This window comes from Lepisma saccharinum, chromosome 21 (assembly GCF_977018435.1).
Source record: "Lepisma saccharinum chromosome 21, izLepSacc3.1, whole genome shotgun sequence".
Taxonomy (NCBI): domain Eukaryota; kingdom Metazoa; phylum Arthropoda; class Insecta; order Zygentoma; family Lepismatidae; genus Lepisma; species Lepisma saccharinum.
Window position 1 is genome coordinate 54,709,756 of NC_139249.1, and position 18,111 is coordinate 54,727,866.

The following is an 18,111-nucleotide window of genomic DNA, read 5'->3' on the forward strand; positions in this document are numbered from 1 at the left end:
TTGAAGATGGTCTCTCTTGTACACACCCACTACAGCGAAAGGCGAGGAATTTCCATGCCAGATGTCTGCAGGTTTCTAGGGTGGAAAATTTCCGTTGTAGCCGAGCATGGCGCGTGGCGGCGCGGTACATGGGCGTACTACCTTCGTAAAGGTACATGGAATTTTCCACTCGGAGGTTCGCATTGGCGCGTCTCCGGCGTCTCGGTGGGCGATAACCTTAAAGCATATCGCTCACTGAGACGCGGGGAAACGAGGAGAAACGCGGCAACAGAACTTCTGTAGTCTGTTTCTATTGAAATCAAATGTTGTAATGCCCACCATAGGGAAACGCGCGGAATTTCCATGCCAGAGACCCCGGAAACGCGTCTGTTGCCACGTCTCAGTGGGCGTCAAGCTTAAGGCGTCCGAGTACCACGTGGGTTTGTTTCCCGGGTTGTTGGTGGTCCCAGGTGGGAATATCCCGATTACATAAAGCTACTCTGGACTCACTCAGCCTCTAATAATGAGTGCCTAGCTCCTAGGTGAAACTCTAATCAGGGAATTCGGGCTTCAGTTTCCAGCTAGGTGTTCGAATCCTACCAAGATTGCTAAAGGTCCAGGCATTGTAAATAAATTTCAATTCTGGTCCGGGAGACAAAATCAGCAAGCGTAAATGAGTTCTGGACCTTGAAAAACCTTTTTATCCTTTAAGTATTTCAATTCGGTCCCAGATCCTTTTTTCCAATTTAAATACGGTCCAAGTTCCGTATTGAAATGAAACAATACGCAACTTGGACCAAATTCAAATTGTGCGAGAAAAAGGTTCCTGTTCTGTTGCTGGATCCAATGGAACCCATTAGAATGTATGTATGGGTTCGTGGACCTTTAATAGCCCTGCTTTAAACTGTAGGTGAAGTTTCAACAAGCCTGAATGAACAAAGGAAACCTGCATTTTTTTTACTTTTTGTATTACCCGCACATTGATTTTATGAGCGTGTGTCGTTATTCATCCAACTCCTAAAAAAAGAATGTTGCCAATACAAAGCAATCGATAGATTGGCATTGACCTTTGCGCGTGTACGTTCGTCCGAAACCTCCGGCGGCATCCTTTTGTAGCAGCAGTTTACATTTTAAAGCTCGTAAAATAAATTTTACCAAAGAACCGTTCATCGTGATTTTAGCTTTTTTTATGTTCCACCAGCTTCGTAAATCTCTCCCACTGAAAGATACAGAGCATCGGGCCTCCTGGATGTTAAACTGCGACGTTCTCATGATAGCGTTTTGCTTTGATTGCAGTCCATCGGAGACTCGTCACTGCTACGTGTGACGATTTTAGTGCCATTCGTAGGCCTCTCTAATGTTCCAAATGTCCAGGTATTGATTTCCTCCAATGTGGGTAGTTAGTCTTGTTTGCCACCCTGATGTTCGATATCGAGCGAGGGTGGTTTTAGTTCAGTCGTTTCGAGAATGGCTGATATTTTCTCTCTTCAGTTTTTGATTACGGAGATGGTCAGTGGGACTACTCTTCCAGATTTAAATATATGTCTCCCCTTCTTCTGTGCGTGCATGTGAAATATTGGCATGAGAAAGTAAGTTCAAAGTGAATTGCTATACAATACAAGTGAATTACGCAGTCAAAGAGACTGTTGTGTGGAGAAGTTATGTGCAAACATTAAAATTTATGGAGCTTTCAGTCCGAAGCGACACGTGTCACTCGGAAACGATTCTTCAGAAACAAATGCAATCTTTCGTACCGAAGCGACACGACCAGCTGCACATCTTGTTTGTCGCTTGCGTACTACTGTGGCTGCGGCGTTTTTTCTATAGCGTGCAAATTTTTGCCTCGATTCTTTGGTCGCCCATGCAATGTTTTTTTTTATATATATACTGGAGGGGTTGGTTCTCTTGGCACTATATATTGCCCATTTGTCTTGGCATGGGTGCTCTTAATATACGAGAGCCATGTTAAAAAAAAGTGTCGATTGGTTATTACAGAGAATAAAATCAAGCGAGAAAATTTTAATTTTGATGCTATACAAGTGCATAGCCTGGCTATTTTTCTACGTAGTCACCATGACGTTCCAAGCATTTTTGGTACCGTGGAACACGTTAACGTAGATCCTCTGCGTAGAAATCTGCCGCCTGGGATCTCAGCCAGTCGAGAACTGATGTCTTGAGATCTTAACTATCATCGAAACTTTGCGAAGCAAGCCACTTTTTGAGATGAAGGAACAGAAAGTAATCACTTGGGGCAAGGTGGGTGATTAAAACGTTCCCATCGGAATTTTTTAATTGTTGCAACTATTCGGTTAGCTGTGTGTGGGCATTCGTTGTCATGAATAAGCAGAATTCCAGAGCGTAACATTCCTCTTCGCCGGTTTTGGATAGCACGTCGCAGATTAGACAGTATTTGGCTGCTGTGATGGTTCGTCCCGGTTCCAGGAATTCCACGAGGATTACACCTTTTTGGTCCCAGAACACGGTTGCCATGATTTTGCGATGTGATGGTGTTTGCTTGAATTTCTTCGGTTTCGGTGAACCGGAGTGACACCATTGCATGGATTGCTGCTTCGACTCACCAGTGACGTACGATATCCAGGTTTCGTCTCCAGTCACTATGTGATAAAACAAGTCATCCCCATCCTTCTTCCAGCAGGCCAAAAAATCACGTGCTGATTTCATTCTTTCATCTTTGTGAGTGTTTCTCAACATTTTTGGCACCCACCTCGCACACAGTTTGCTATAACCCAGATTGTCCGTTACAATTCGGTGCAATGTTTTATCAGACACTTCAGGAAACTCCTTGCCTAGATCAGTAATGGTGAAACGGCGATTGGATCGCACTTTCTCATCAAAGCCTAAAAACATTAATTCTGACATTTCGAAATTAGGATCAAAACTCGATTTTTCGTGGAATTCGTTTATCCAGAGATAATTTTCAAAAAAATATTGTATTATTACACAGTTCTGAGCCCGAAAAGCTTATTAATTCTGACATTTCGACATTAGGATCACGTTGCACAAGGTCGTCCGTCTGAACATTAGGCCTGCCGCTCCGCTCGTCATCATGAACATTTGAACGTCCTTCCCGAAAAGCACGGCACCATTGTCTTACCTTTCCTTCACACATTACTGTTGGTCCGTAAATGGCACACAATTCCCTATGAATGTCAGCTGCACTCAGTCCTTGTGCGTTGAGAAATCTAATCACCGACCTCACCTCGCATTTGGCGAGATTTTCTATTACAGCAGCCATTTCAACTTCCTGCTACTCGCACGTACGCACCTCGCACTGAGAAATATACCTCTGCTGCAGGCACAGAATACTTAAGCATGCTTTCGTGCACGCGCAGCTTCTTCAGTGTTGCCAGTCCCAAGTAGAATATTATCGGCCCTTTTTTATTTTTACATGTGCCTCGTATATATATTAAAAATACGATTTTTGCGTTGCAAATATGGGAAGGGATGATTATACCGGGTGTCCCAAACAAAAGTATACCCAAAGGTTACCACCACTTTTTTTTTTTTTTGTTTGGGACATACCGTATATCCGCCACTATTACTTTCAAGTAGCTTTTCCAATTATCCTTACAATGCAGGGTCGACATCGAAAATTTGGATTATTCACCCGGGGATCGAATCAGGGACAGCTCGCTCAAATGCGAGAATGTTAACCATTTGTCTACCGAGAGATATAATGGCAATTTATGACCATGTGAAAATCTCTCTCGGACCTTTTCTGCGCACGACCCTGCATATGTAACAAGGTAAATATAGTTATAAGGGCGTAATATCGGTTTGCAATTTTTCACAGATACCGAACGATAATTTGGCTATTTGCTGGAGTCCACGCAAGTGTCGCGCGACACTGTTGCGGCGTGTCTAATATCCTGGAATTTATGCTGAAATCAAAGTTTTTCGTTTATTTTGCACCAGTATTGGGTAAAAATTATGTATTTTGTGATTAAATGACAGCAGTTTTAATATTGCAATATAATTCGTGAATATTCTGAAGCAAAACACTGGTAAATTGGTGAGTAATTGCAGTAATTGTTAATAAGTATTTTAAACAATTTTCAAGCATTGGTATCAGTATCGGTTCCAAATTATTGATTTAGTTTATTTTAGTTGCTTTTCTGCCACTTTTGGCTAATCGCGACGATGTTGATGACTGGACAAGACACAAGCCTCACAGAGAAATATATTGGCTGCGAGTCCAAACGCCAGAGAATCGTTAGTCTAGACGAACGCAGTCAAAGGTGTACTACGTGAAAGTGGGGTCGATAAGAGTCCTAAGGGGGAAGTCCCGAGTTCGTGTGGTACCGGTTCAGCCCTAGTGAAAAACGGTAAAAGTGACAATTTATGAACCTCACTGTGGTGTGTATAAAATGATAACCAGCAGTTCGAGAAACAACAGCGGAAGGAAAATCCGGTGCTCTCTCGTGGCGAGCGAGTTCTAGAAATCATAAATTACCTCCCAAAGCTCGGTCAAGCCTTCTCCGACTGAGCTTGGCACGGCTTGGATTGCTGCCAAAGTCAACCGACGTCATCGCATGTTTCCCGACGAGTATTCGGCAGGTTTCTCCATCAATTCGTTTCCTTTCGCAAGCAAACAAGCGGCGAAGTGCACGGCTATGATGATGCTGAGGTAATGCACTCTCGTACCTACGCATCCTTTCCTTTTTTTTTTTTTTCGCGCTTTCTTTCCCCCCTTTTTTCCCCTTCGCTCTTGGTGTCGTTGAAGAGATGATTGATCAGTTGTGCTCCCGTGGCGATCTCCGCACGCTACCTCTCTCGCATTCCGTTGATAGAAGGCGCCTGCTTTTTGCGATATCGAGCGGAGATGCTAATGGCGCTGATTTGCAGAGGTATGTATTGCTGCACTAGTGTAGATATCGTAGTCTCTTGTTTTGTGATTAATATTAGGTACGGGCTTACCATCGGTTCCCACTGGCGTGGAAAACTTAGGAAGTTCGGGAAATCAACTAGGAGTGAAAATGTTCACAGAAAAGTGAGGCAATTTTGTAAAAACGTTTAAAAAACATTAAAATTCATGGGTTTTTTTGTTGCCACGATTAGAAACTTTCAAGACACAGAGTTTCGTAAACAATTAGGAAGCACACAAGCCGCGGTAGCTCAGTCGTTAGGGCGTCTGACTACCATGCGAGAGACCCGGGTTCGATCTCGGGCGAGAGAGAACCGGGATTTTTTCCACCTGTTCAAAGTGGATACCTGGAGGAAACTGGGAGGTAAAGGCGGCCTGGGGCGCTGTTGATCACATCACCCCCACCTTCGGCCGTGATGAAGAAAGTGTGGGCCCCTAACTCCACACCCCCTATACGTTTTCATAGCGTGGTGCAAAGCACAGGCGGGACTTTACTTTTTTTTTTACTTTTTACAAACCTAGCAACTCTTTTAAGAAGTTATAGTAAACACATACAACGATCGTGTGAGGAACTAAAACTGCCAAATATGAGAGATTCTTAGTAACCTCGCACATTCGACACAGGGGGCAGCATGATAGTTCTACAGTATAATCAAAGGTTATGGTTGTTTTTATTTGATTTTTGTAATTTGGCGTGATGATATTATTAAATTGATGAAGGAACACTCACAAAGAACACCCATTCCTAAGCCGGGATTCGAACCCGGGACCTCTGGCCTCGCAGGTTCCTGATTGTGAACATTTGCGGGGGGTTTCGTACTCGTGAGAGAAAACGTTCAAAATTCGTCAGCGAGTTGCCTACTATAGCCATGCGTAAAATAAAAGTTTACTTCGCGGTATCGCAAAGATCCGAACAGATAGAATTATTAAACAGCTCAATTACGTTTTATTATGCTTTTATTTTCACCGTTGTGTATTGCACTATTATTAAGAGTATTTTCATAAATAAAATGTTCCGCTTGGATGGGAAATAGTCGCCTGTTAAAAAAAAAAAAACTAGAAAGAAAAGAATATACTCATCAATATCAATCCAGCACTACAAACAATTAAGTCTTTCTAGTATTCATAAAGATTCTTAGTCCTTAGCGGACAATTATTGATAAATGTGGTGTGTGCGTGTGTGACATACGTAAATGAGTTCGTATATATGACTATCGTGACCGTTCGTGCGACTGTGAAAACTGCATAACTCAGGAACTACAGTGACGAATTATAGCAGACCTTTAGACCTACCAAAAACTACCCAATGTAATAAATTGGATACATTTGTCCGTAGTGTATGGCCTTTGGAGACAATCGTGTGTGTCTCTCTCTCTCTCTCTCTCTCTCTCTCTCTCTCTCTCTCTCTCTCTCTCTCTCTCTCTCTCTCTCTCTCTCTCCCCCCCCCTGAATCTTCAATATCTCAAAACCAGCTAAAGCCACAAGTATGCAATTCTGGGCACTGATTGACCATAAATTACCAATTCCATGCATCACTCGAGAACTATCCCAGATACAAAGGCAAAACTTGGGTATATCAACAGACCTATCGCAAACTAATTTATTGCAGTCCTGTCGCAAACTTTTTTATTGCAGTATATACTAACGTGATTGGTAAGTTTGGTCGAAAAGTAACAAGCAATGAAATGTCGATTTGCCAGTTTCTGATTAGTACGCATGAAGCATATCGCGGTTTGACAATAAACGGAGCTCCAACTTGTTTTAGTTATTGTTAATGGAGGCACATAGTGGTTCGGATCCCACTTTAAACTGTAGGTCTAGTCCCGATTAGCCTTACTGTGCACAACCAAAGTTAATGTTAAGTAGACATCATACAGGGTGTTCACAAAGTGTCCGACACATTTAAATTAGTAATAAATTAGAAACTAATGTAGATACAAATAAGCTGGTGGCAATGGTAGATAAACAAACTCAGTTTTGTGTTCTGTGTCAGTACACTTCTACATGTGCTCCTTTTATCGCACTTTTGCCAGAAAACAATGTCTGCCACATATTCCCAGAGGAAAAAATCCAATGGGGTTGTGCCGGTTGAACTTCGGGGCCAAGGAATAGGACCATCAAGTCAAATCTATCTTCTCGGAAAAACTTCGTTCGAAACACGATGAATAATGAAAAGTGTAAATAACGCGATACCCCAAAGCTGCAAGAAATCCATTCTCGTCTTGACTTTCTCTGTAGGACAAAAAAAGCGTGCACTGATAGAGGACATAAAACTTCTTAAGTTTATCAATCTGTCATTGTTACCAGTTTACTTGTATAAATGTGTCAGATACTTTGTGTACACCGTGTACTTTAGTTATGTTTAAGGGTCCGGTATTTTTTTCGGAAAGAAAGATAATCTTGTAGCAATCTGTGTAGTCAGCTAATTTAGTAATACATTGAATATATGCTGAAATGCACGCTGTATTTTTTTGATTACGTAAGATTAAGTATCATGATAATTCATTTATTTCTTTATGTATAAGTGGAGCATGAGCGATGAAAATTTAGATTGCAGTTATTCAGCCAAGCACAGCATCAGATTGGAAGCTAAAAACTGAAGCATTGGTGGAGTCAGATATTACGTGGTTCGTGCGTTTGTGTGTGTGCGTGTCCGTGCTTACAGATAGTTGAAAAACAATGGAAATGATTTATAAATCAACTGCTTTTATACACAAACCTACATTTCAGGGAAAGGCAAATCGCATTATTTTTGCAAGCCTACAGTTCCTTCACGAATTTCGTATCACAGCACGCTACGACGTCAGGGCTCCCGGCCTGGGAATGGGTGTTGTTTGTAAATGTTCCTTCATCAATTTTATCCTACCAGCACTCATCATCGTCGCGATTAGCCCAGAAGAGGCAGAAAAAGCAACGCAAAATAACGTAATTCAATCAATTAGTCAAAACCTTCATGAATTTCCTTATACCCAGAAAATCTTTAGAACTGAAGGTTGCTCTGTCAGGAAAGTTGTTTTAAAAAATTCCTCTCGGTCCGAAAAATCGGTATGATGTATGAATTTATGAAAAAATATATCCGTGAAGAATTGCTTGTACACTAGTCAAGTGAATCTTTAAGGGGTTTGATTTCGCTTTTATCTATATAGCCTATTTGTGATAATTTCGTGACACCCTTGTCTCTTCTATCATACGCATCTATAGAGAAAAGCCAATCAAAGCATGGGAGCACATTTTCATTTCAGTGCTGCAGAAGAAATTCTAAACAATTGTAATTTTTCAGAATGTTGAATATCATAGCGATTTTTCGAAAGGAGAGAAATTTTCGAAAACGTTCAGCGCGACCTAAAGTATGCCAAACTGCGTGGTGGAATAACCCTTAGAGAACCCAACCTCCAAATCTAATTTTATTTAAGATGGCTTCCCGCTCATCTTCAATGTCTTGGATTAACTCCAAAATAGTGGATTCCTCACAGAAACAGTGGATTCCGCAGGAAAGTATCTGTAGTGTTAAAATATGCAAGCGTACAGGGAACTCCATATTATTATTCACCTGAATAATGGTACGTGGATGATGATCTTATTTCCTTACCCTCACGATTCTACGGCCCTTGTAAGACTATGACCACCTTCATAATGGATAACTTGCAAAACCTGTCATTTCTTTCTTCCCTGTTCTCTCAAATGTCCTTTCTTACATCATTCTTCACCTACTTCAGCCATTCCTTTCTTGCCTCGTTTCTAGTCTCCATAGCATAGTTTTCTCATGCCTTCATTTTTCCATTCTTTACTCCTGGCTTGATCACAACAGTCTCACCCTCGAGGCTTCCATGTCCTTTATTTGGTCTTGATATAATGAGGTTTTTTTTTTATTATTATACCATATAGCTCAGGTTTCCCCCTCGTTCACTGGCTTATATATTTTCCTGAAAACTTTCCCTTGCCATAGAATGATGTTTTATCGTCTTGTAGTTTAGGGCACAATATTACAGTAGTTTCAAAGTGCCCCCGCACTAAGATAAGCCATTCTGCTCATTAAAGGACATCCTACACCATCACTTCACTTGATTCGTGTGTAGCGGTTACGTCCTTCCATTGCGCAGTTCTGTTTCAAAACTAAAAATGTGTTGTATATTATTTTTGTAATAAAATGTTGATTTAAAAACGTTTTAATTTTGGGGTACTTTTCATATTGGAAGGCTATGGAAATGGTCACTTGAATCTCCAAAAGATAAGATTTGTTTATTATTATTATTATTATTCAAAGAGACCACAAAGGTCCGCTAAACTGCCGCTGATGATGGAGACAACCTTGTAAAAAACGAGACAAGAACTTCACCAGCTCCATGTCTTTGGTATGACATTTGAAAGATTTTTTTCTAAATCAGATCAATTTACTGTGCGACATCTTCAGCGGATATATATATACCTGATTATTATGAAACGGATTTTAAGGTGCAAAATTATGGTCGGGAAAGGGAAAAAAAGATTCTGAAAATGTTTTCAAAAAGGTGCTGATAAAATGCCTTTATTCTGGTCTAAACCAGTTACATTAACATTATGTATTCAGCACTGTAGCAAATAACATAATTGATAATAATTACATGGGTTTCAATCAACTTGTTATTCTGGATTACGTCGAATGTAAGTCACTGACGTTTTGAGTTCAGGAGTGGAGAAACTACATTATCTTGGGAACTATTGAGACTGCAATGATTATATTGTACCATTTTATAGCTCTCGTTCTGCTCAACAAAATAAGACTATAGGATTTTATGTAGCTGCTCAAGAAGAGTGAAAATCATATATTTTTTCTGTCCAATTGTTTAACAAAACATGAAAGAAAAGGAGGGAAAAATGGTGCTGAAGAGGGGTTAAAAAGGGGATGAATGTGCTAATCTCATGAAAAGGTGCAACAAAGTGTGTTCATTTTAATTGATTTCATGTCCTAAAACACATATCTCAAAAGATTGGTATGGGAAGAGCTATATTTTTGGAAAGCTGCTGCATCTTAAAATCCGTTCCCTACTGATTATATACAGATGAGTAATATATTTTGTTCATAGTAATTACAAACTCAATACATTATACTTTGTCCTGGGAATTTCTGGAACGAGCAAACGAAAACAAGTGTCTGCGCAAGTAGTGACTCGAGAGGGCTCGACCGATGAACACGTGAGAGGGAACAAAATTCCGTGGAGGGGAGGAAACGACCGCCGCTACGAGCCTTTGCAGCAGCGTGTACTGCTTCGCTCCGCCCACACGCTCCCTTCCCATTATGCTCGGCCTTGCTCCAGAGATTCCCGGGATAGAGTATAGTAGCGACTGTGAGTCTGCGCTGCGAGGTTGCATATATTCCGATAAAATTTTCTCTTTCGAGGGATACAATCGTCGAAACGAGGCGTCAGACAGAGAAACTTGATTGGGAAAAGTTTTTTACCTTTGGCCGACGCCAGTAAAAAAAACGCTATGATACTCCAGAATCTGAAAAATTACGCACGCTTAGAATTCGTTCTATAGCATTCACGTGAATCTTTGTGTGGTTTGCTTTCTCTGTTGTCTAGATATTCTCAATGGTTTAATGGGCTTACGTAGCCATGAAGTCGAGGCGAGAACGAGACTTGAATTTATAGATCGAGCGAGAAAGAGTCGTGCATTTACAGGTCAAGGCGAGAACTAGACTATCAAGTATCGTCTTGCTTCGATATTACCCCGTGTTACATATTTTTACAAAACGAATGAGTGGACAAAAGTAAAGCATAATAATTTTGTGCATGCATCTACGCAGCGGTGGCCAACCTTTTTTGGTTTGAGGGCTAATTTACATTTCAAGAATCACTGGCGGTCTACTTATCTTATTAGACCTAACAACGAGATCTTAAGAAAGGAAGCAAAGGGCCAATCAATTGACATTGATTATTTAATTTTATGTATGTATTTATTTATTTACTTATTCATTTATTAAATAAGTCTTGGCTTCAGTACTGTGGGCCTGGCACCTGTTTTAGGCCGTATCTGCCTAGTTTATAATTAATATATTTTCATCCTTGTAATGAGAAGGTAAAAAAAATATATTTTTTTTTACATCAACATAATTACTACAATTTTATTCTTTCATAAACACTCATTTTAACAAAAGTATTTTACTTGTTGCTGGGAATCAGTAAAAAAAATTACACAACTACAGTATTTTGTACTTTTCAGCAGTCAGTTCACTTGTTTCCAGACACTTGACGTTGCATTCCGCCAGTGAGTTTATCATGTTGCAAGTCATATGACGTTACTGCTACTCTCAAGCAGGAAATCAAGGGATCCTCTCGTTTGATTTTATCGCATTCATTCTAGAGATCGCTGACTCACATAGATATGTAGATCCGAAAAATGCAGTCAAATAAAATGCCACTTTGCGAATATTTGGATAGAAGTTTTCACACAATAGTTTCCAGATTTCTGATACGTTGCTATCAATTGCTCTTGCTTTCAAGTAAATGTCGCAGCGCAACTTCCCTTCTTCTACTTTACTGGGGTCTCCTTCCACTAATTGCGATATTTGAGAACAGAGTTCATCCACAGATTCAGTTTTCATTTCCTGAAATGGGAAGGCCATGAAAGTTACAACGTCTTCTAACTGGAAGAACTCCGTAAAACTTCTTTCAAATTCCGTGCGCAAATCATCTAGTTGCGTTGCAAAAGACTCGAAACTGGGAAATGTTTTACCCCTGCACTCATCTTCCATACAACAGAAGTTTTTCAAATCACCCTGAGTAGCAAACATCATAATCGGAAAGAAATTAACTGTTACAACAAAGCTCTTTTCCTGATACAACAGTTGAAAAGAGAGAGAGGTAAGTAATAAATGTTTTGTGACTATGCATATAATCCGTATAATATGACAGAGCACCTCTGGCTACCTCTCGCGATTTGCCGGTCGACGCGTTGGCCACCTCTCTACAGTATGATTTGAACTTACGAGGGGGTATCAAAAAGTTCATGCAATCACAGGGTGGCTACTCACCGGGAATTCCTTGAATTCAAGGAATTATGCGTGAATTATTGGCTCCGGGAATTATGCGTGAATTCTACTTGAATTTTTCTCTGTAGACGTGAAAAATTACAGCATGTATTAATCCAATCCTATTCACATTTTATGCAAATAAAAATGATTTTCGTAAAATTTTCTTGCTCGCGTCGCTCGCAATTCCTGCTTTTCTTAGTCTTATCAAGTTTATAACCATAGCTAGGGGGCGGCGGGAGTCGGCCCTGGGCGCCGAACTATCTAAATGAAAAAAAAACTTGTAAAATTGATTGATTGATTTGTGGTTTTAAGTCCACTTTATGCACAAAAAGGCTAACCGGGACTGGATCTACAGTTTAAAGTGGGATCCGAACCTCTGTGCCATGTGCCTCCACCGAACCCGGGATCTCTTGATCACAAGAAGACGATGTTACCACTACACTATCGGGGAGGCACAAAAGTTGTAAAAGAGAGAATGCATTGACGTCCCGTGAAATTATTTCCACCCTATTAAATCAATATTGGTTAAAGCCTGCAAAAAATTAAATCCAAAAAATTTCTTGATCGCTTCGCTCGCATTATTTCATTGTTCTCCGTAATTGTGAATTTTCAGAGAGAGAAATAACACTTGTCTTAATTGATTTTGTTTTAAATGCACGAACAATTGTTTTGAGGAAAGGGAGCGTGCACATTTGAGACAATATGTCATTTTTACTGTTGTTTTATTGTGAGATGGATGAATTGGTTGTGTTATGTATTTAAATAATATATGTTGTATATAATATGTATTAAAGAAACTTTGAATACGTACACAATTTAGTGTCCACGTCGCTCCATGTTGCATATATGTGAAACATATATCGTGCATGAATGTTATACATGTTAATTTAAAAAAGAATTACACTTGGAATGCATTTATGAAACATTTTCTATCGAAAATAGTTTGTGTGCTTGTTTTCCATTATGAAATTGAACGTGTTGAAAAATAATTGAAATCGTTTGTTCGAACACAAATGCTTTAGCACCAACTTCTACCCCCTTTTTGTATAATTCACGAGGATACTAACGTCTTTGATACTACTACTATTACTACTTCTACTACTACTACTACTACTATTAATAATAATAACAATTTTGGTCCCGGCTTCTATTTTTCTTCTTCAATTTTGGTTCTAGAGTAGCCACCCTGAATCACCTGGAAGGAAACAACTTTGGACAAGTACGAAATCATGATTCTATTAGTCCTTCCCCATATAGTCGCCATGCTTGGCGACACATTTCTGCCAGCGGTCTTTCACCTTGCGTAAGCCACTTTAATAGAACACTGCATTTTGGGCCTGAATCCACTGTTCCACCTTAGAAATGACATCATCCCTCGCGTCAAAGTGGTGTCCTTTGAGTGGACGCTTCATTTCCGGAAAGAAGATGAAGTTGCTCGGTGCCAGGTCTCGGGAATATGGAGGGTGGGGCAAAATTTTGTATCCTAATTGAACTGTTTTCGAAATGGATGCATGGGCAGAATGGGCTTGTGTGTTGTCTGCCAATAGCAGCACTCCTTTTATGAGCTTTCCTCGCCTTTTCACCTTCAATTCTTCACGTAACAGAGCTAGGAGATCACAATGATAGTCACTTGTGATTGCGTGACCCTGTGGAAGGTAGTCCGCAGGATGACTCCCTCACAGTCCCAGAAAACGGTCAGCATCACCTTAGTGGCTGACCTTTGCACTCTTGCCTTTTTGGGGGCCGGTGAGGAGTTGTGTTTCCACTGCTTGCTCATCTGCTTTGTTTCTGGGTCATAAAGGTAGATCCAGCTTTCGTCCATTATAACCAGTCTGCTGAAAAAGTCCTCTTCATCCAGCTCACAGCGGCCTAACATCTTTAGTGCTGCTTCCTCTCTAGTCCTCTTCTGGAAAGAGCTGAACAATCGTGGCACCCACCGTTCCGACACTTTATGAAGGTTCAGCTGGTGATGGATGATATTCCAGATTGACCCATAAGTAACACCGAATACAGCCATCACACTTTCAATGGTGATCCTCCCGTCTTCCATTATCATATTCTCCACTTTCTCCATCAATGTGGCATCATTTGTGAAGGACGGTATCCCTGTCCTGGGGCATCGGAAATTACCATGTGGCTGGTTTGGAACTGCAGTTTCCACTTGGAAACCATCTCATAGGATGGGCTTTCTTCCCCGTACACTGCTTTCATCACATCGTGAATTTGCTTCGCTGCTTTCCCCTAGAGATGCAGGAATTTGTTGACGCTCCGTGCCTCAATTTTGTCAATCATGACACCTTCCTTTATTCACCTGTAATAAAAAGAATAGCAATAAACATCCAAAACAGAAAAAAATGTGTGCTTAACCTAAAAGGGCCATTGTACAATACACATATCCGAGGGTGTTTCTAGTTTATTTCCTTCCAGGAGATTGCACGAACTTTTTGATACCCCCTCGTATATCCAGAATCTAATTAACGTTGAATTTGGGAGCGATGGGAAGCATTCTTCCAACTTTTTCAGGACAAATAGGATGATTTAATTTTACTCTATTTATTGATGATTATTTTACGTCTTTTTTCTTGCCCTTGAAGCTAATTCTGATTATGAGGGATGCTCACAAAGGAATGCCCAGGGTGAGCCTAATCCGAACCTTTGGTGCCGAGACCGTATTTTTTCTTGTTTGTAGGGCCTCCCGATGGCGCAGTGGTAACATCGTCGGCTTGTATTCAAGGGGTCCCAGGTTCGATACTCGGTGGAGGCACATAGTGGTTCGGATTCCACTTTGAACTGTAGTTCCAGTCCAGTACTGTGCATAAAATGGACTTAAAACACCAAATGAACCAAACAAATTTAGCATATCTTGAAATTTCTCAGCTTGGAGCATGCTTTGAGTGTTTTCATCTTTGAGAAGTTTTGCCCAAGTTTCGAAGTTATTTTCTCGAGAAGTATTTTATTTTTATATGATTGCATCTTTATGTAACAAACGGAACAGTTTTTCTCGCTTTTCGCTAAATGGAAATTATCACCATGCCACGAGTCAAGAAAGATAGATATGCGAGTCGCGTTGTTAACGATTGCCAGAGGAAATGACTGCTTTTAAGAGCAAGTCAAATACAGGAAACCCCTCTGAAATCTTACAATGCAAGGCCACGTACAAAAAGGAGACGTGAAATTATCGACACGTTGTTGGGTGCATGAATAATGCATAAGCGCTAATTACACACTCCTACTGTCTTTCTTCGGGAAGCTCGCGTGGAAGGGGTCGCACCAAAAGAACAATTAAAGTTGCTTGGTAATGAATTGCTGCAGGATTCATAGAACTTTTAGCTGGCCATTTCTCATTTAATTGGTCGGAGTTAATTTCTGCAATGTTGGTTAATTCTTCATGCGTTAGCAGCAGCTTACATATGTCTAGATGGCAATGCGCCGTGGCGGTGTTTAATAAGAGAACCTGTCTTCGTTGCATGAAGCTGTAGTATTTATGTTTGTATTGAATTCGCAGCTGCACGTCATGGTCACAATTAGAAATTTTGCCTGGAGGATACATTTGAAAAATGACGGAAATTGTTCTTCTTTATTGTAAATTTTATCCAAGGTGTGTTCAAAAAGTTCCCAATCGCGCAGTTGTAGTCGAAACAATTACGACCGTTTCGTCTTTGGGCTGTTAACGATGTGACGCCCAATCAGTCTCACTGCTGAATGGAGTTTTATTGCGTAGTCAGCATTTGGGCGAGTGGAGCCAACTGCTTGCGGCGGTCGCCATCTTGTAGTGTCTGGTTACACACATAACATAATTCCGCTTTGGCTTGTTTTATTGGCACATAGTCGTTCACCAGCAACAAAACGGTTCTGTGGACAAAATAATATTTACGGCTATGGACCTGATCAGTTCCAGGCAAATTTGGAATCTTAGACCCGCCAAGGGAAAGGTATTACCCCGAAGAAACATTCAAATCCAAGAACAAATGAAGTTCGGTTGCAGGTCGAGTTATCATGATTGTCGATTAGCTGACCTCCGTAGCAGAGTGGTTATCACAGCCCGCTACGACACCGGTGATCGAATCCCGGCCTGGGCATGGATGTTCTTTGTGAGTGTCCCTTTATTGGTTTCATAATATCACTCATCCTCGTCTTCGCGATTATCCAGAAGTGGCAGAAAAGCGAAGTGAAATAAACCAAATCAATCAACGATTGTCGATGGCGGAGCGAACCAATCACGTACATTTCTAGCGGTGAACGTGTCTTTTGGCGACCATTTGTTTCAGCTCCTAGGACGTGTATGAATCTGTGGTTCATGGAAGACTAATGTGGAAGAAGCTGTACATGAGACCCTGGTGCAAGTGAAGTTGCATCTTACTATATAGATTATACCTCAGAAGGATTTTCCCGGTACGTTCAGTTTCTGACGCAGGTGACAGAAGACATGTTCTGGAAGACATTGGGAACCATCACGTGAGTGCTTCCACCCACTAGGAGGACCGCTGGAGACAGCACGTGCTTTCTTTGCCACCCAGAGCTCGGCGTTCCATTTACGAGGTGAATTTGAACACTTAGTTGCCACATTCACAGCGGAGAAAATGGGAAGACAGCACACACACAGGGAGAAGGTATTGCAAAATACAAATGTTCTCTTAGGGCTTGAATAACTCATTGGTACTATTGTTTTCCCTTTCGATAGACTCGTGGAACAGCACAGTCAATGGTCATGTTTACACCAACCATACCACGTGGTACCTAGTGGTGAAAATGTGAACCTTTTTTTTCAGCATTCGCTTCCCAATTGTCTCCACAGGCTCTATACCAAGTTCCACCACAATCCGATGCTCCGAACGGGCTCCAGAGGGCTCTTAGTAATGGATCTTTAATTATGACCACCTACATTTGCAGGGTGGCTACTCACGGGGAATTACTTGAATTCTGGGAATTATGCGTGAATTATTGGCTCCGGGAATTATGCGTGAATCCTGCTTGAATTTTTCTCCGTAGACGTGAATAATTGCAACTTTTTAAAATCCCAATTCCATTGAATTTATACATATATATTAATAACCTGAGACAAGTTTTTCACAGTTTAGGTTTTAATTTTATCGAGAAAGAAAAAGAAATCTGCGTGGAAAATAAAACTGAATTCTCTCAATCAGTTTCCTTTGTTAGTGTCCTTTGTAGAACAATCTATCTGACAGACGGAAGGTTATTGCAAGATATCTTGAAGTTGATTAGGTAAATTTGAAATTCTTATAGAATTAACAATTTTTCTTAGATTACTATTTCCCGTAACATTTGTGACTTGTGTTTGTAGATGTATTTCTAGTCTGAGTATGTGAAGTGGCAAATGTAAACTCCTCACCTTAAATGAAATACATGTACCGTTCAATTGAATTGAATTAGAATTTTTGGATTCATTGAAATCGCACAGACCATTTATATTGTTTATATAGGTATTTGTGTGTGTGGATGTGGATGGGTGTTGAGAGATAGTAAAATCTTAGCTTGAAATTATAGAAAACACCTACTTGTGCCCTTGAATTTTTGTAAAGTTCGCCTGAAAACCGGGAATTATACTTGAATTTTATTATGGTCCTAGAGTGGCCAGCCTGATTTGGCAATGACAGACCACTCGGTGGCGGGAACTGTACCAGGACAAACCTGAACTCGAGGGTAATTTCTAAAACCCTTGTAACGAACACATTTCCGCTGAGGGTTCCTTGAAATGAGACGTAATCTTAATCTAATCACTGCGTCATTTTAAGGCCGAATCACACGAAACTGGATTTCGAGTAGGAATGCCCTAGTTGGCGCCGGACTGGGTAACTGGCTGGAAATGATGCCAAACTGGTTTTGACGAATAGACCGTGTTCTAATTGCAAGTGCCTTTCTCTGTTAGATTCTGTGGAACAGCCAATCGGATCGAAAGTTTGGTCATGTGAAGATAATCTGTGAGCTTGGCAAAGAAAGGTTGTTTTCTTTCGCTGCTTTATGAAAGAAAAACAGAGGTGAGGTGCATTCATTTATAATGCATAGTAATTTCGAACCTCCCCTTAATAATAGCAGTAGCTATTCTCCTGCGACTTCTTTCCTCAAGTGGATCGTCCATCTCTTCAGCCTGCCTTCTCTACGCAATGCCTTGTGGGAACCAGTGTGCCAATTAACGGGGGCGATGCCGGTGATCTCCTCCCCCATACAAAAATGATTATCCCCGCCAAGAGAAAATTATTTTTATTCCCTTCAAAGA

At 40.7% G+C, this 18,111-nt stretch overlaps 1 protein-coding gene across 2 annotated transcripts in view; it reads left to right on the top strand.

Annotated features, from left to right (window-relative positions):
• neur (E3 ubiquitin-protein ligase neur) overlaps nucleotides 1–18,111 on the top strand; it is a 237,738-nt gene that overhangs the window by 74,080 nt on the left and 145,547 nt on the right. Inside the window, exon 1 of one of the 2 annotated variants that reach the window (XM_083142969.1) lies at nucleotides 4,814–4,847. The exons of the other annotated variant lie outside the window; for it this stretch is intronic. Within the exon in view, the coding sequence (XP_082999095.1) occupies nucleotides 4,823–4,847 (25 nt within the window). The 5' untranslated portion in view covers nucleotides 4,814–4,822. Of the gene's footprint in view, nucleotides 1–4,813; nucleotides 4,848–18,111 lie in introns of those variants that run through there. 2 annotated transcript variants of the gene reach the window in all.